At 41.5% G+C, this 19,633-nt stretch overlaps 1 protein-coding gene across 1 annotated transcript in view; it reads right to left on the bottom strand.

The window, feature by feature from the left end:
* LOC132821724 (uncharacterized) overlaps window positions 1–17,278 on the bottom strand; it is a 59,614-nt gene extending 42,336 nt beyond the window's left edge. The window contains exons 1-2 of the mRNA XM_060834432.1: window positions 17,167–17,278; window positions 8,985–9,212 (exon numbers count right to left, since the gene is read on the bottom strand). Of these exons, the coding sequence (XP_060690415.1) occupies window positions 8,985–9,212; window positions 17,167–17,278 (340 nt within the window). The remainder of the gene's footprint in view (window positions 1–8,984; window positions 9,213–17,166) is intronic.
* Between the last annotated feature and the right edge of the window lie 2,355 nt (window positions 17,279–19,633).

Here is a 19,633-nt window from a genome sequence, read left to right as displayed (position 1 = left end):
GATTAAGTTTTCCTAGGATGTTGTGAGAAGCTAGGGCAGAAATTAAAGTGTCCCTAGCTTAAACAAAATGGTTCACAAATGCCTTTTATTCCTACATGTGCTCCAGCAATGTAGTTGACTTTAGGTTTCCCTTTACTATGCCACTCTGCTTATCAAATCACTGAAAAGAAGAGATCAAAAGAATGAAAGTGGTTTGACCACTTGTCATCAACCTAGGCATCTATAACCATGGGCGAGGTCCCGGAGGACTGAAAGAAGGGTAATTTTGTGCCTTTATTTAAGAAAGGCTGTAAGGAGAAGTCTGAGAATTATATATCTGTGAGTCTAACATTGATGGTGGAATTGTTGGAGGTAATAATGAAAGATAGGAATTACATGCAATTGGAGAAGTAAGGACTAATTAGGGATAGTCAACATTGTTTTGTGTGAGGGAAATTGTATCTCACAAACTCGATTGAGTATTTTGAGGAAGTAACCAAAAGATCGAAGAGGCAGAGTTTACTTGGACTTCAGTAAAGTCTTTGACAAGGTTCTGCATGATCAACTAATTAGTAAAGTTAGATCACATGGGATTCAGAGTGAGCTTGTCAATTCAATAGAAAATTAGCTTGCTGATAGGAGACAGAGGTTGGTGGCAGAGGGTTGTTTTCAGATTGGAGGCTTGTGACCAGTGGTGCTCCACGGAGATCAGAACTGGGTCGATTTTTGCTTGTCATTATGTAAACAGTTTTTATAAGAATATAAGAGACATGGTTAGTAAGTTTGGATGCCCAAAATTTGTAGTATGGACTGTGAAGAAGGATATCTAGGATTACAAAAGATCTTGATCAATTGGGTCAATGGGCTGAGGAGTGGCAGATAGAGTTTATCCTGGATAAATGCAAAGTATTATATTTTGTTAAGCAACCCAGGGCACGACTTATGCAATTAATGGTAGGGCCCTGCGTAGTATTGTAAAACAGAGATACCTAGGGGTTCAGGTACATAATTCTTTGAAATTTGCATCACAGGTAGACAGGGTGGTTAAGAAGACAGTTAGCATGCTTGCCTTCATTGCTTAGACTTTTGAACATGGCAGTTGGGAGGTCATGTGGACATTGGTGAGGCCTCTTCTTGAGTACTGCATGCAGTTCTGGTCACCCAATTAGAGGAAATATTTATCAGGATATTGCCTGGAATAGAGGGTTTGAAGTATAAAAATAGGCTGTGAGGCTGGGCTTTTTTAAATCAGAGCTTGGCAGGTTGATGGGTGATCTTATAGAAATTTATGAAGCCATGAGAGGCATAGATAAGGTGAATATTAAGGGTTTTTTTCCCCCTAGAGTGGGAGAGTTCAAAACAAGGGAGCATATTTATAAGGTGAATGGAGAAGGTTTTAAAAAGGACATGAGGAGCAACTTTTTTACACAGGATGTTGAGTGTATGGAATGAACTACTCAATACAGGAACAGTTGCAACATTTAAAAGGCATTTGGATAAGTACATGAAGAGGAAAGGGCTGGAGGCATATGGGCCAAGTACAGGCAAGTGGGACTAGTTTCATTGGGAAACTTGATTGGCATGGATCAGTTGGACCGAAGTTGTCTCTATGGTTCTATGAATGATTCTATATAAGGGGAAGCATGGCTTTGTGAAGACTCATGCATTGGAGTAGATCTTAACTTGTCCACCTAGTATAAACAGTGCAGTAGCAACTCAAAATAGGTTACTGTCACGTACACACAGGAACCACCATTATGCATGCAGCAGCTTTTTATGTGTATATGTATCAGAGGGAGAAATGGGAATTTAATTTGCTTTCAAATTGATTTTAAAGGATCTCTGAGCGTTGCCATTCTCATAGGAACCTTCCACTGTTTCAGACAGTTGGATGTTTTGATATGAAAATATTGCAACTTCAATATAATATTTCTTATAACCTTTGTGTCTTCTGGAGTTGCAGCTACCAACAGTTCGCTAAATATTTAATGATGACCTTGAAAACATTGCCACTTAAAAAAAGTTCACAAATGCCTTTTATTCCTACGCATGCTCCAGCAATGTAGTTGACTTTAGGGTGCCCTCTGAAATGGTCTACTATACCACTCAACTTATCAAATCACTTAAAAGAAAGGATCAAAGAATGAAACTGGGGGTCTGACGACTTGTCATCAATCTAGGCATCTGAAACCACAATGGCTAACTCCCTCCTAACTTCAAGTGGCTAATGCCAAAATTAGAAAGGCTGAGTTATTGGTAAAGCAAACAATAGTCTGACATAATCATAATCATAAGTCACCCCAGACCACAATTTCTGAGAGAATACAATGATCATCCCCGAATACTTCTTGTCCTACCAGCAAGACAGACCTACTAAAAGTGGCAGCACAGTGATATGCAGTTCTTCAACATTGGCTCTGGACCCCATGTCCACTGGTTTCCTGGTATCAGGTCAATTATGGGCAAGCTTACCTCCTGTGGTTACCATGTAGTGTGCTCGCCCCCTTAGGCATTTGAATGCCAGCTACTCCATATTGAACACTACTTGGAGGAAGCATTAAGAGTGGCAAGGGCACAAGATGTACTCTGGGTGTGAATCCTCTTGCAAGGATGCCTACCTTGAAGAAGTTCTCCTCCTCTCTCCACAAGAATCTTAGTGAGTCTCTCTCTCACTACAACCCCATGTCTCCACTCTGGAGGCTTCCTGGCCTCTGTTCCTGATGAAGGGCTTTTGCCCGAAATGTCGATTTTCCAGCTCCTCGGATGTTGCTTGACCTGCTGTGCTTTTCCAGCACCACTCTGATCTAAACACATGGGGACTTCAATATCCATCTGCAAGAGTAATAGGGGCAACAGCCTACTGACTGGTCTGGTTGACTATTAATGGACATAGCTGCTTGACTGCATCTGCAACAACTGATGAGGGAACCAAGAAGAAGGAAAAATGTACTTGACCTCATCATCACCAAACTGCCTGCCACAAATGCATAACAAGATCAGTAAAATTCAGTCCTTGGGGAGATTGAATTCTATGTTGAGAAGACTCTCCATTGTCTTGTAAGGCACCATCACTGTGCTAAATAGGATAGATTTCGAAAATGATCAAGCAAAAACAGGCACCCATTAAGGACTGTGGGGTATCAATAGCAGCAGAACCAGACTGCAACACAATTGTAATCGTGTGGTCCGACATAACCCCCACTCTACCATTACCATTAAGCCAGGGGATCAATGAAAAGTGCAGGCGGGCATACCAGGAACAAAATCAGACATACCTAAAAATGAAAATATCTGCAGTGGACTTGTTGGTGAATGCTGTTGGGTCATGTAGAATAAATTTGGATCAAATGATATTTTAAGATCACTTCTATGCCTGCATTGAACTCATGAGTTGGGTCAATATCGATTTCTGCCATCTTGAACGTGGAATGTCAGTTCTGTTTTGCACAGAAATAGAGGAGATGGGTTAAGTCATAACTTCACTGACTTAAACGTGGTAGGTGAATGTGTAGCTGGCTTTGGAAGGATCGGATGCTCATGTCAGGAGGACAATTCAGTATCCTGTTTCCAGATCTGAGAAATATATAAGAGATAAGTGTTGGCTTAGTGGAAAGCACCGCTTAAACTTTTATGCAAATACGTTTGTGGTACAGTTTGCTAAAGATAGAAACCAAACATTCTCGATATTAGAGATTTTATTTTTGGATGGGTGCAGGGTGCATCAAAGCAAGTAACATCTTTATGAGGCAAAAGTAAAGTAATGCAGAAATTTGCAAAAGGATACACAGCACATGCTGAAAGTACTCAGCCGATTAGGGAACATTAGTGGACAGAGAAATGGAGCTAATGGAAAGACTGTTGCCAGCACTTTTGAAGTGTGGTTTGGGAGTGAGGGGTGGAGGGGAGGTGGTAAAGTCCTGGAATTTTTTTACCAAGTCCTGAGGTTATCCCATTCTTTTCTGACTTTCCCCAGAATAGAATTGAAGATGAATAGAGACTCCCCTGAGATTTGTCTGATATGCTATTTCGGTTGTTAAAAAGCCAGTTATCAGATGCTTTAGAGCTGAAAATGTGTTGCTGGTTAAAGCGCAGCAGGTCAGGCAGCATCCAAGGAACAGGAAATTTGACGTTTCGGGCAAAAGCCCTTCATCAGGAATGAATCTTTAGCCCTGAATCCTTGAATTGCCAGCCATTAAACATATTTTTCAACCTGTCAGAAACTCCCTAGGGTTACTGAGGTGAGTGCACAGTTGCAAGAGTTTATTCATAAAATTGATTAACTGCAAAGGCTTTTCATAGAATTCCTACAGTGTGGAAACAGGCCATTTCACCCAACAAGTCCACACTGATCCTCCAAAGGGTAACTCGCCCAGATTCCTTCCCCTACTATTCCATATTTACCCCTGACTAATGCTCCCAAGCTACACATCCCTGAACACCATGGGCAATTTAACATGGCCTATTCACCTAACTTGCACATCTTTGGATTGTGGGAAGAAACCAGAGCACCCAAAAGTAATCCACGCAGACATGGGGAGAATATGCAAACTATACACGGACAGTCACCCGAGGCTGGAATTGAACTCATGTCCCTGCCACTGAGAAGCAGCAGTTCTAACCACTGAGCAATCATTACATTAGAGAGCTTCAGCTTTGACCATTGAGATACTATGGCTCCCAGTGTGTCTTTTCTCACAGAGTATTTTCAGTGTTAGGTGGGTGATTACCAACATCATGGAAGGCACTTCATATCTTTGGCACATCACTCATTTTCAGCTAATTGCATTTTCTTGTTGCCAACTTTCACTGTGGCATGGGAGCAGAGGTCACATCAACTGTACCAGCAATAACATGACCAATGCCAGCCACAGCTGCTTCAACTGCATGGCCTACACCAAGGCTTAGACACATTGATGCATCCAGAAGGAGGTGAGACCCTAAGAAAAGGACAACAGGCAGAGGTATCTCTCAAACAAAGAGTTTGAGAATCAGCATCTCAGGTGTCATAGGACCTCATACCAGATCATTGTTGACATCGGCATACTCCTGGAATATGAGCTTCTTCCTAGCGGATATACTGGGCACACCTATCATGGCTGAAAAGGAGCCACCTCCTCAGAGAACTCTGGACCTTTGCCTTTTGCGGAGTTGTGTGATGACTTCTTCGGCTGGGAGATCTGTGGGTGTTTAACGGCTTATTTGCAGTGAAAGAAAATGGACTTTTTGTGGAGGGTGACTGTGAGGCAGTGAGGTTGGAGATGAATAGGCTGAAACTGTGTGCGTAGGCTTCTCAGATGGAAATGTGAGATATCTGCAGAGAGAGGAATGAGCACGGCAGTGTGTTGCCCAGGCGAGATGTTGCATGGGAGAACGCTGGGTCACTCCGAGTGTGGGGCTTGGCAGTTTGAAAGCATTATTCCAGACACCTGTCATTCCCTCTGAAGTCCTGTATCTTGCAAGTACAATACTTCTACATAGGAGAGAGCACACTCTTGCTGCTGCCAAACTTCTTGACCCTTTCCATCCATGCCTGCCTGGCCTGGCTGGACATATTTTCCATTAACTCCCATTACCTCACTTCATCGTCATGGATACTTCATCAAGACCTCCTGGCAAGAGGGAAATCTTTAGGGAACAGCTTTTTTATGTTTTCTCTCCATTCCTGTTTTTTGCTGCAGCCTCAAAATTCCAGTCACAGATGATCTTTTTTGAAACACACTGGAGCTTTTCTGAAATCCTTCATGTCTACAGAGATGTTGTCCCATCAGGCAACTGTCTGTGTGGAGTTTGCACATTCTCCCCATGTCTGCGTGGGTTTCCTCCGCGTGCTCCAGTTTCCTCCCACAGTCCAAAAATTGCAGGTTAGGTGAATTGACCATGCTGAATTGCCCGTAGTGTTAGGTGAAGGGGTTAACATAGTGGAATGGGTCTGGGTGGGTTGCTCTTCGGAGGGTCAGTGTAGATTTGTTGGGCCGAAGGGCCTGTTTCCACACTGTAGGGAATCTAATCTAATCTAATCTCACCCCTCTCAACTGCTCAGAGATCCCAGAGGTCAAATGATAGCAGAAAGAACAACTGTTAGTGCAGTCTGTTGGGAGATAGCTTCCAAACTTCTTGTTGCAGAGCTTAAAGAAGTAAAATTCTTCTGAATTCTAAGTGACATATTGTCAGAACTGGAAGAAGTTGGCAACGTAACAGGTTTAAGCAACTGCACAGGCAGGGACAGTCAGGAAGGGATAGTGCAGAAGAGAGGAGAAATCAAATGGCAAAAGGGATGAGGATGTACGGAAGAAGAGGGCTGTAACTAAGAAAACCAATCATGGTTTGACAGAAGATGTCCACTGCCTGATAAAATAGAAGCTGTGAAATCTGCGCTTGGCGAATGCAATGTCAAATTTTGTAGGAAATCATCATTTAATCTCCCTTGACCTTATTCCTATCACAGATCTTCCCCATGTCTTGTCTTTCTTGGTCTCTGTACTTACATAAGAACTGTTACATTGCTAACGTTTGCTGGTTTCGAACCACAGATGTTGCCGGACTCATTGCACATTTGCAACGTGTATCGTTGTTATTTCTTTGTTGCATTTTGGTTTCTGTGAGTACGTGTTAAAGGAAAGTATAATTTGCATGGTGCTCTGGTAAATCTGGTGTTATTTGTAGTTTATTATTTGCTCTCATTTATCAATCAGGAAAGGTTGTATGGAGCTTCCGGCAGGGTTAAGCCACCCGTGGTATACTCTGCCTCTTGAGCTGTATGAGTAGCTTCTTAGCGGCAGCACGAGTGGGAGGATAGACAACCACAAGTGTAGGATGTTTTCAACATTGAGAAACTTGGGTGGCACAATCAATTTTGTCTGAGTACAAAGATGTGCAAGCAGTCCTCAAATATTTAATGTAATCAGAAATTGATTTATTTAACAAAAACACTACCGGTGATTATTGGCTTCTTTATCGCTCTGTATGCACTTGAAAACAGAACAGCGCCAGGCAACAAATTGACTATCAGTTTCCACTGCTGTGTTTTATGTATTTGTCCGATTTTCCAAGGAGATAATTCTAAGCATTTATCGAAAACAAGTTGTGGTCTTACACTTAAATTGTGACAAGTAGCACCATTACAGTGCAATGCTTTTCTTGATCTTATCACCTGGCTATGATCATAATGATGTAGGTTCAAGCAAAGTAGGCCATTCAGGACCTCAGGCCATTCTATAATCTCATGGTGGACCTGCTTCAGGCTCGACTTCTCTTAAGCCAGCTTCTCAGAGCCCTCTACTCCTTGTGAAAATTGAAAAATAGGCTAGCTATCCCTTTAAATAATTTCAGTGATCTACCCTTCACAAATTTCTGGGTTAGGAAGTTCCAGACATTGACTACCCTTTGAGAGAAGGAATTTGTTTTCACCTCAGTTATCCATGGCTGTCCCCTCATTCCAAAATCATGTCCCTTGGTTCACAATTCCCCCAACTTGTGGAAACATCTTCTCAGTATCCACCCCGTCAAATCCCCTCAGAATCTTGTATGTTTCAATGAGATCATCCCTGATTCCTCTAAACTTTAGTGAACAAATATCTGTTCTTGATAAATAAGTCCCTTCATTGCAGGAATCAACTTGATGTATTCTTTTTGAACTACCTCCAAAGCCAACATTATCTTTCTTAATTATAGGGACCAAAACAACATACAGTGCTCCAGATGCAACCCCAACAACACCGCAGAGAATTGCAACAAGACTTCCATATTTTTAAACTTGAACTCCCTAGAATAAATGCCAAATTTCTATTTGCACAAGAATACCCAAATCCCTTTACACTGTAATTTTTGGGAGTCTCTCTCCATTTAAGTAATAGCTTGCCTTTTGTTTCTTCCTATCAAAGTACATAATTCACATTTCAAGAAAAAAACGAAAGAATCGTGGATGCTGGAAATCAGAAATAGAAACCAAAATAGCTGGAAAAGCTCAGCAGGCATGGTCGCGTCTGAGGAAAGAAATTGGAATTAACGTTTCAGTTCCAGTGACACTTCCTCAGTACTGATCTATGTGGTGCTCTGTCTTTTCAACCTGAAAATGATGTATTAATCCTGGCTCTGTTTTCTGTGATACTCAATCCTCAATCCATGGTAGTGTATTACTCCCATTATCCTGAGCCCCTATCTTACTGAATGCTTTCCAGAAATGCTACACACTACATATACAATTCACTTTTATCAATTCTGCTTGCCATGTCCTCAAAGAAATCTAGAAAACTATGTTGACTTGGATCATGATAAACTTTTCTAAATATCCTGCTATTTCTTCCTTAATAACGGCATTTCCCAACAGTAGATGTCAGGCTAACCAGTCTATAGTTTCCAACTTTCTGTCTCCCTCCCTTCTTCAACAAGGGCATCATATTGACAGTTTTCTGCTGGAAGCCACCTGAAATTCACTGGTTTCTTCAATATTGCCTTTGCCATTGCCATTGCCTCCATGGCACCTAATGCTATTTCCCTGGATGCAGATGTTGCCAACTTCAGTCCATTTAGTTTGTCAAATACTTTATCTGTCATGATAGAGACTATTACAAGACCCAATCTCCCTGTAGTGTCTTATGTATCTGACACCTTATAATGTTATATGGTTCTCCAGGTGAAAACTGATGCAAAGTATTGGCTAAGTTATCTGCCATTTTTCTGACAACCATTATCTACTCACGAGTCTCATCCTCCAGAGATTCCACGCTCACTTTAGCTGCTGTCTTTCTTTTTATGTGCTCATACAAACTCTTGATATATGCTTTTATATTTCTTGTCAACTTACTGGAATCATCAACTTTCTCTTTTTATTAGCTTTTTAGTTAGTCATTGCCATTTCTTAGAAAATAAGTGCCAATCCTCTCTGATCCACCATTTTTCTTTTGTTGCTATGTTGCTATGTTACTTAGAGATTCAACTTCACTGCATCTGTTAAACATGGGCGCTTCATCCTTCTCATTGAGACCTTCTTTTTGACTGTCACTTACCAAGCCCGACCACAAACCATGGCAGCGAACTCAGGTTCATTGTTGTATAAGGTTGCTGTTGCTGGGCAGTCCAAACAGCTCCTGGGTAAAGCCATACCGTGTTTTCACAATATGTCTCCTGCAGTAGATTGGGAGGCTGCAAAACTGAGTCATGTAATGCTGCTGGTGCTGAACTGGAGGAGCTCCAAAATGAAAACAGAAGAACAAAGCACTGCGTATGCTGAAAATCTGAAACAAAAACAGATTCATGAAGATCACATAGCCATCTTCATGAATTGCAGAGTGTATTAATTTGGTCATGTGTGGCTGGTAGGGAGGTCTTATGGCACAGTCGTAGTATCCTTACCTCAGGATCAGAAGCTTTGGGCTCAAGTTTCCTTCAGGACTTTGCTGGCTGTAGAAAGATCACGTGTAATGTGGCCAAAAAAGTTAATTATCAACCTACAAATCCTTCCATTATGTCTGTGGAAAGTGGGATGAACAAGAACTCTCCTAGTCAGCCATGACATACAGGTGACCAGTTCCGGGTCACATATGTAGAGATAAAAAGCATGGCACTGGAAAAGCACAGAAGGTTAGGCAGCATCTGAGGAGCAGGAGAGTCAACGTTTTGGGCATAGGCACTTCATCAGGCATAGTTTATGCCCGAAACATTAACTTTCCTGCTGTTTGGATGCTGCCTGACCTGCTGGACTTTTCCAGTGCCACACTTTTGACACTGACTCTCCAGCATCTGCAGTCCTCACTTTCTCCAGGTCACAGACATAAGCAAATGCTTTGTCTGCCTCATGTACAATTGGAATGAGAAAGGAAAACAAATGTACCACTGGACTGTTGTAACTGGCAGTGCATACTGCGAATCTAGAAGCTGAGATAATGCTTTTAGACATTGCCAGGCATCTAGCCTCTCCAGGTTGCCTCTCCAAAGTGAGTGGAAGGCGATATGCTCGGAAATAGGTGGTAACATCTGCATGTGTAATTTATGATTACACTTAGGAACCTAGACCCGACACTGGATCACCATCAATTTGTCAATTACTGAGCAGTCCATGAAAGAACTGAAACAAAGATTCAGTTATTTGGATAGTGTTCTGTGATTCAGTCTAAAAAGAAGGTCCCATATAATGATCGAGTGTTGTACACTGGATCTTTCAGAATGGTGACAATCTGTCCCTCAATCATGTGTTGAATCCCAATGTCCTAATGATTAGGTAGACTGGGGGCAGAGAAAGATAGAAAGAAGCAAATCTTACATTTCGCATCCCATTAGTTCATTGGACTTGCCACCTCATGAGTCCACAGATCTTTGGGTAAGGAATTAGCATGAAGACCTATAGTAGCAACCCATGAAACTTCATAGATATCATCTCAAATGGAGGAACTGCTGATCATGATGATGACATATATTACATTATTTTATGATCAGGTCAATGCAAATAAATGAGCTCCTTCAATATATGGAGCTGCTGGTAACTCAAAAAATGGTAAAGATGTGGGAAGGGTTCAACAGTTGTCTGGACACCATACTAACCTTTGTAACTCTTGTCTGAATTCTGGTCCAGTCTTTCATTGTAACAATTAGGAACATTTTCAAAATATCAATATCAACATTAATATTAATTTCAATTAACATTACAACAACACTGGAAATTGTAGGTAGATTGCTGACAGATTTCAAATAGCATTGTGATTTTAATATCTTGCAATAAAGCCTGAACAATATTTGTCACTGCCCTGAGTCTAGCAGCTGAAGAATTTTTCTACCCATTTTTCACAATAGTGGGAAGTTATTGAAATGTGGGAGGAGGGATATTCTTGTGACTTATTCAAAGCTCTGCACCTCAGATCTGAAACAGGCTAGCTACTGACTGCACTACTTCATTATTTTCCAGGCGGTCTGGTCCAGCTAATTTTCCTGTACCATAGGAAATGAGAAGGGAAAACAAATGCACCACTGGTCAGTCTGGCCTCTCTCATGGAGAGTTGGAAAGTTACAGAGAGTTGTTACCATGACCGCAGGTATTACCTTTCATTTCTTTCTCATAGGTACTGGACTACAGCTCCCTGATCTACAAGAGACCAGACAGCTGGAGAAGCCATTATATATTCCATTTGTCAAATTGTGTCAGATGGAGGAAATATTTGAGACCAGAGTCTACATGAGTCAAATACATGTTTCCCTGAAAATACTGTTCTAGGTATTACAGAATCTTGTAGAATGAGATGTGGTTGGAGGGGAAACTCAGCTGAAGTGTTCTTGGAGGGAACCACATGATCCACAATTGAACAGACAGTTTTGATGCCAAGCATGAGGGTGGATAGTGAACTCCACCAGAATATCCATCAAGGTGGCAAACTTCTGGGTATTGCAATCCGCCTATAGTTATTGCTAGTACACAAATAAATGCTGAGTCTGAAGTTTATATTTCTGTCCCCTTTAAAAAATTTAGGGAGTGAGTTGATCTTCCGTTAGTGGTTTCTCTGATTATCCTTGACACTTTGTTCCTGTTCACTTGCCTTTGACAAATCCCTGAGTGCTGTCTCCCCCACTCTCAGTCCTGTGTGAAGTCAATTTCTGTGCTAGTGTTGTCGTATGATAAGAATAATAATAAGCAATATCATTTCATCATTAAAGTTTCCTTTGTTTTTCTGACACTACAGTGTAAATCTTTTGAAATGCCAGGGTGAAGGAGACAGCAACAACATATACATTTAAAAGCCGACACAGGGAGTACTGAATCACACCAGAAGGCCACGATGACTAACAGGTAAAACACATGCTTCAGAGACAAAAAGAAACCCATGCCAAAGAGATTAATGTAATTTTAACTTCATTGAATGACATTAAGTTGTCAGCAGTAATTGCTGGAGGATTTCTGTTATAATAACATGCTTCCTGTTGCATATGTTTGATACACAGCAAATGTGTGATCTGCATATTATGGCGATCTTCCATATAAGGGAGATGACATTTAAGCTCACAGGCGTTTTAATTGTAATTCAAATGTTTGCCGAGAAATTGGTTATTTATAACTTGTTTCATATGTTTGGTATCAATCTCAGCCACTGAGGTTTTAGAAGGCATGATATGTATTTCGATCATTAACTTGTTCCTAAGTACTGTATAAAGAGGTCTGGAAGTTCAGAGCAAAACTGACCCGATGATCCAATTCAAACTAGACCTCCGGCATTGAATGTATTCAAATATCATTCTGTCCAAACTAGTAGTGGGAAAGGGATTGATGTAAAATTTGGTAAGGCTTTTCTCAGATGCACGGATTGTGACACACAATTATTTTAGGCCTGTTGAATTTAGAATGGCCTTGCATAAACTTCATCCTGTTTGCTCTTAAACACATGGCCTAATGCCAGATCTACTACTGATTAATTTCATGCTCAACAGGATGGAGTGAGCATGATGAATTACTTGCCTGCTCTTCTTAAAAGTATTCTACTCTTTTAACGTGGAGGCCCCACTCAGACAGGAACAGTTCAAGAAAGGCTTTCCTGAAAAGAAGAAGACTACAAATGGAGTAACAGCCTGAGGAAGCACTCCCAGTTTCTCAAATTCAGCATTGGAAGTCTCAGTGTTGGAGGTGGAAAGAAAAATAGAAGCCATTATATATTCCAGTTGCCAGATTGTATCAGATGGAGGGAATGTTTGAGCCCAGAGTCAGGGTGAAATAAGATGCCAGAGGAACAGAATAGGGAATGGGAGCAGGTGATCAAGGAGTTCAATTTCTTGTGCTCCCCATGACAACATGGTTGCTGTTCTAGAAAAACATCAGTGACTTCATATGATTAGTCAAGATCAGAGAATGCATCTTCAAATTATATCTTCTAGACCCAATCCATCAACCTCAAGCTAGTCAATTCACCACAATCTCATCATTCAGCTTTCAGCATCACATTCAAATGCTTTATCTCACCCTCTTAACTATGATGCCACTATCACAACCATCTCTCACCGTTTCCATCTGCCTCCAGCCACTCCGCTGCAATTGGCACTGAGCCCAAACACACTGTGGAATACAAATTGATATTCTACCATCTTCCAGATTTTTAAAAAAGCTTAAGGTAGACAAGTTCCCAGGACCTGAAGGGATCTATCCCAGAGTGCTGAGAGGCAGGTGAGGAAATTGCTGGGGCAAAAGTCTTTTTGCATCCTCTTTAGTCACAAGAGAGGACCTAGCAGACTTTGTTTAATCAGGGAAATAGGATAATCTGGGAAATTCCAGTTTGATGTTCCTTCTGTCAGTGGTAGGGAAATTACTGGAGAAGATTCTTAGGGAGAGGGCTTACTCAGATTTGGAAGAAGATGGACCTCTTAGTGATAAGCAGTATGGTTTTGTGTGGGGAAGGTCATGTCTCACAAACTTGAGTGGTTCTTTTTGAAAAGTGGCACAGATGATTGATGAGGGCAGGGCGGTAGATGTTGACTTTAAAAAGGTAAAAACAATGACTGCAGATGCTGGAAACCAGATTTTGGATTAGTGGTGCTGGAAGAGCACAACAGTTCAGGCAGCATCCGAGGAGCAGCAAAATCGATGTTTCGGGCAAAAGCCTGATGAAGGGCTTTTGACTGAAACTTCGATTTTGCTGCTCCTTGGATGCTGCCTGAACTGCTGTGCTCTTCCAGCATCACTAATCCCAAAAAGAAAATTGACTTTAACAAGGTAATTGACAAGGTCCCTCATGGCAGGCTAATTCAAAAGGTGAAATTAATGCGATCTGCAGTGAAACGGTAAGGTGGATACAGAACAGACTTGGTTATAGAAGACAGAAAGCAGCGGTGGAGGGACGTTTTTCTGACCGGAGATCTGTGACTAGTGGAGTTCTGTAGAGATCAGTACTGGGACCACTGCTGTTTGTAATATATATAAAACTGATCTGGAGGAGAACATAGATGGTCTGATTAGTACATTTGTAGATGACACAAAAATTGGGGCAGCTGTGAATAGTGAGGATGATTGCTGAAAGATAAAGCAGAATAGAGAGGCTAGAGACACGGGTGGAGAAATGGCTATGGAGTTTAATCCGGACAAATGCGAGGTGATGCAGGAAGATCTAATGCAGGAGGGAAATATACAGTAAATAGCAGGACCCTTAGTAGTAATAACATACAGAAGATCAAGGTGTGCAGGTTCACAGCTTCATAGAAGTGGAAATACAAGTGGATAAGGTGGTCAAGAAGACAGCATGCTTACCTTCATCGGTCGGGGCATAGATTAAAAAAGTTGGTAAGTCATGTTGCAGTTGTATAGTACTTTAGGTCACATTTGGAGTATTGTGTACAGTTCTGGAGGCTTCAGGGACGGCACAGTAATGGTTACCGGGATGATTCCTGGTTTGCAGGGTATTAGCTCTGAGGGGAGATTGGATAGACTTGGTTTGTTTTTTCTTGAACGTTGAAGGGTGAGGAGTAATCTGTTAGATGTTTACAAAATTACGAGAGGCATGTATAGAATGGGTAATTGGAGTCTATATTTCCCAGGGAAGTAATATCAATTACTAGGTTGAAGGTAAAAGGTAGAAAGTTTAAAGGAAATGTGAGAGGCAGGTTATTTACACAGAGGATGGTAAATGCCTAGAATGTGCTGTAGGGGAGATGGTGGAGGCAGATGCAATAGCGACATTTAAGAGGCACCTTGACAGATACATGAATATGCAGGGGATAGAGGGATACAGAGAACGTAGTGGCAAAAGGTGTTTAGTTTAGAAAGGTGCCATGTGTTGGCACGGTCTTGGTGGGCTGAAGGAAGCTTCCTGTGCTGTATTGTTCTTTGTTCCTACAGAGCCAAGTCACACACATTACCACAGGGAGCAGCAGAGAACAAAAGAGGAAGAACAATACAAGGGCTTTGGAGAAGATGCTGCTCTGTACCATGTGGTCCATTGTGAATGAATCCATTCCATCCAGCACCACTGAGAGATCATTCAGGATGGTGACATGGTCAAGCCTGATTTACCGCCTCAAATCCCACTTGCTCTCTGGCACAGAGTGAAAGCTGCAGACAATATGACCAAAACCAATTGGTTTCCAGGGAGTAACAATAACTCAATCAATTATAAAGCTACCATCCTCTGTCAAAGTGACAATACTATGCTCCCACAACTGCCCACTCTGCTAATGGCCTGTTGATGCCTCTGAGCCATCCCAGACAGCTGCCTCCTATAACAAGGTAGTGCTGTTCAAAGCCAAGCCCCCATGGGCCAAACCTACTGGAGAGTATTCTGCAGTCTCCTGCAAGTGAAAGTCAGCAGCTGTCTAAGATGTGCTGTTTGGTCTCCTTCACAAACAGTGAGAAGTGATCTGATTTATATTCCTGGCCTCCATTGCACTAGCACCAGTTGTGCTGTGTGACAGAATTTCACAGCTGCACTGGCTCTTTTTTCCAGCTTCTGGATGCCAATCAATTCAGGTTAGAACATAGAACATAGAACATTACAGCGCAGTACAGACCCTTCGGCCCTCGATGTTGCGCCGACCTGTCATACCAATCTGAAGCCCATCTAACCTACACTATTCCATGTACGTCCATATGCTTGTCCAATTACAACTTAAATGCACTTAAGGTTGGCGAATCTACTACCATTACAGGCAAAGTATTCCATACCCTTACTACTCTCTGAATAAAGAAACTACCTCTGACATCTGTTCTATATCTATCACCCCTCAATTTAAAGCTATGCCCCCTCATGCTCGTTGTCACCATACTTGGAAAAAGGCTTTCCCTGTCCTATCTAACCCTCTGATTATCTTAAATGTCTCTATTAAGTCACCTCTCAACCTTCTTCTCTCCAACTAAAACAGCCTCAAGTCCCTCAGCCTTTCCTCGTAAGACCATCCCTCCATACCAGGCAACATCCTAGTAAATCTCCTCTACACCCTTTCCAAAGCGTCCACATCCTGCTTATCATGCAGTGACCAGAATTGTACACAATACTCCAAGTGCCGCTGCACCAGAGTTTTGTACAGCTGCAGCATAACCTCATGGTTCCGGAACTCGATCCCTCTATTAATAAAAGCTAAAACACTGTATGCCTTTTTAACAACCCTGTCAACCTAGGTGGCAACCTTCAACGATCTGTGTATCTGGACACTGAGATCTCTCTGCTCATCTACACTACCAAGAACCTTATCATTAGCCCAGTACTTTGCATTCCGGTTACTCCAACCAAAGTGAGTCACCTCACACTTGTCCGCATTAAACTCCATTTGCCACCTCACAGCCCAGCTCTGCAACTTATCTATGTCTCCCTGTAACCTACAACATCCTTCGTCACTATCCACAACTCCACCGACCTTAGTGTCATCTGCGAATTTACTAACCCACCCTTCTACGCCCTCATCCAGGCCATTTATAAAAATGATGAACAGCAGTGGACCCAACACCGACCCTTGCGGTACACCACTAGTAACTGGATTCCAGGATGAACATTTCCCATCAACCACCACCCTCTGTCTTCTTTCAGCAAGCCAATTATTGATTCAAACTGCTATATCTCCCACAATCCCATTCTTCCACATTTTGTACATAGCCTTCTGTGGGGAACCTTTTCAAATGCTTTGCTGAAATCCTGGCTTGCTGTGTTCTTCCTGCCTCTTGCCTGTTTACTTTGGATTCCAGCACCTGCAGCACTTTTTGTCTCTATTTATACCCGGGCTGGCCCCCAGACCCACAGCAATGTAGTTGACTCTGCAGCCCTCTAGGTAATTAAAACTGGACAATAAATCCTGACTTAACCTTGAATAAATTGAAACAAAATTGCATACACTCATCTGACTGTCTGAAAAAACTTCACTGACTCCATTATACAGAATGAGTGATTGAAGTCAGGGTGAGCCCCTTTTTACTGGAAGTTCAAATGTTGTGTTTAAAGATTTAAAAGATCCATATTTAAAGATTTGGAAAGGCCTATCTGGTTTGGAATCTATGCTATGATACAACAGTTCAAAGCTGCGGTTACTTTCACAGCCACTGCAGTGTTCTTGCTCTGCTTTGAGACTGATGCTGTGGACAGCTGACTGATTTCAGTGATGATCTCCTTCGTGAAACAGAGCTTCATCTAAGAGAATTTCTCCTTGAACATGCTGGGTTAAAATGACCTCCTGCTGAGTAGCCTTCTCTCTCTACTCCTTCACCTCCCTCTTTCAGCAATGTGTCCTGGTCTGTGTTACCTCTTCTTCCAAAGAGGATGCCTGCTAATTCCCCTAATGTCTGGGAGCAATTAGCTTGTGCACGAACCTTGATGTCAGCAAAACCTCCTTTAGCATTTGTCACACCATTCATTGTAAACTTGAACATACCACATGGATGGCAGTGATTCAAGTAGACAGTTCACCTCAGTTTTGAGGGGCATTTGGAGATACATAATAAATGGCAACCTAGCCCATGATACCCACATCCTGTGAGGAAACAAAACAACCATTGGCTTTGCTTGAAGCTGAAGGAAGAAAGCATTAGGAAATGGAGCAGGTGTACTGCTTTGACTCTGATTATGAAGCTGAAGTCACGGCTAAGCAAGTGGGATGTCTCAGTCTGCAAAAATGTCGATTGTGAAACCAAAGTAAACTAGTGCAGATAATGGAAATTTGAAAAGAAAACAGAAAATGTTTAAAAGAAGGTCTGCATTAACAGCATTTCTTGAGGGAGGAACAGAATGAACATTTCAGGTCACGGAGCTTCCATCAGTACTGAAAGTGATTCATAGAGACACTCAAAGCAGGACATTCTCAGGCATCAGTTGTTATTGTCCTCTATTCTCCTCTATATCACCTCACAAAGGTAATGACTCAAGCTGCCTGGAATAATGGTAATATCTGATATGGCCCATTCCCCTTAAATACTGCCCAACCTATCTTTAGCCTACCTTTTTCTTCTCCATGAGAATGACATCAAGACTATGACCATTAGCAAAGCCATACCTGTTTTGAAAACCTGAAGATGGTGAAAACCTTCCAGTGGCCTCAGAGTATTGGAGGCAGTGAGCAGCACTGTCGGAACTACAACATCAGTACAGGTCAAGCAACATTTCCAGATGCAGAAATAGTTACTGAAATTCTTCACATTTAAGGTGCTCAATAAGTTCAGAATGCCTCCATTGAGTCCACTAATTGCAAAACCAGAATACTCTAAGTCAGGTTATCTGAAGTACATATTGAAGGTAAAAGCAGGAAACTCTGAGTTACAGCATCACTGCCCCTCATAGTACATTTGCTTTAATGAGGCCACTCAGACTTCGTTCTGGTGTCCGTTCTGAATAGTAAGAGGGAAGTCGGGAATTTGACTTTGCCACAGTGAATCTATCTCAGTTTTTGCTTCAAAAATAATAGTTTTGTATGCTAGAAGCTACATTTCCGTATGTACAACATCTTGTTTTCTTTTTACAGGCAAACAGAATATTGCACCTTTTTCACTGAGTGAAAGGCAATAGAGAAAGCAGACCCCTGCTATCTTCCAGTGGCAATGACCAATTAATGGTTTAAATGTAATCAGTTAACTAAGGTGGTTAATAATTCCTGATTTACATCCATGTCAATGATGATCAAACTAATCAGCACCCTCTTCTTATGCTTTACACATTGCTGCGTCCTCCCAAGGTTTTTCTCTTGTGATTCAATCCTGATGCAGTCAAGATGAGGAGCTTCAACTTCATGTCTCCTTTTGGCGATGTTTACAGCCTATATTCCCAAGGTGTAATAAAGCAATCGTTCTATAGATATGATCACAAAGTATTTTGTTTTATCTGTTATAATATACAGTCTCAAACGAATACTTTTTTAAAACAGGTTTAAATGACAAATATCCTTGGGCTGAGTTGAAGTGATGCACAGTACAGAGAGATATGAGTAAATATAATCAATACAATCAGTTAAAAACAACCATCATAATTTCTTGGTGAGCCGAAACAGTTCTGATTAGTTAATATGAATGATGGCCTTGGTCTAGCACCCTTTTATATCAGTAAAGGTTCATCGTGATGTTCCATTGTAACCACTTCAAAAGGGAAATCACTTCAGTCTTATCATGGGACTTTGAGTAAAATGTCAGACAGGAAGAGTACAGATGGCAGGGTGTTTCCCCAGAAATAGCCAGTGCCTTTTAACACGAATCCTTGAAAACAATGTGTAGAACTCACAGAATGAAATCATATCTATGGGAACAAAATCACACTGATTGCTTCGCATACTATGCATTAGAGGCAGATATTTGCTTTACATGTTAGAATTTAAGTAAGGAGGTACACCTTTATCTCTGGAGTACATCAAGGCATTGGACCCCTTCTAATTGTTATCTACATTACCACAGTACTAGTGACTTTACCATTGTACAGCCATCTGATTGAGGTCACACCAAACATAAGTGGAAATGGTTGTGTTGTTTAGAGGTCATCTCAGTCCCAGGACATTTAGTATGGACCAGACCAAACCCCCTCACAATTTATTAAGAAGCTAACCTAGATCCCAACCTTTGCTTATTTTGAAGGTAAATGTAAGGTGCTCCATTCCAGGTGCAATTCGATTCCACTTGTTCTTGATTTTTCTCAACCATTTGATCAAACACAGTCTTCCTTCAACTTCCTTATCTTTATTCTTCAATTTCTCCTCTTGTTTTTACCTGTGGCTTTGCGACCTTGTTACCACA

This window comes from Hemiscyllium ocellatum, chromosome 13 (genome assembly GCF_020745735.1).
Source record: "Hemiscyllium ocellatum isolate sHemOce1 chromosome 13, sHemOce1.pat.X.cur, whole genome shotgun sequence".
Lineage (NCBI taxonomy): Eukaryota > Metazoa > Chordata > Chondrichthyes > Orectolobiformes > Hemiscylliidae > Hemiscyllium > Hemiscyllium ocellatum.
This window is presented reverse-complemented; position numbering and strand designations above follow the sequence as displayed.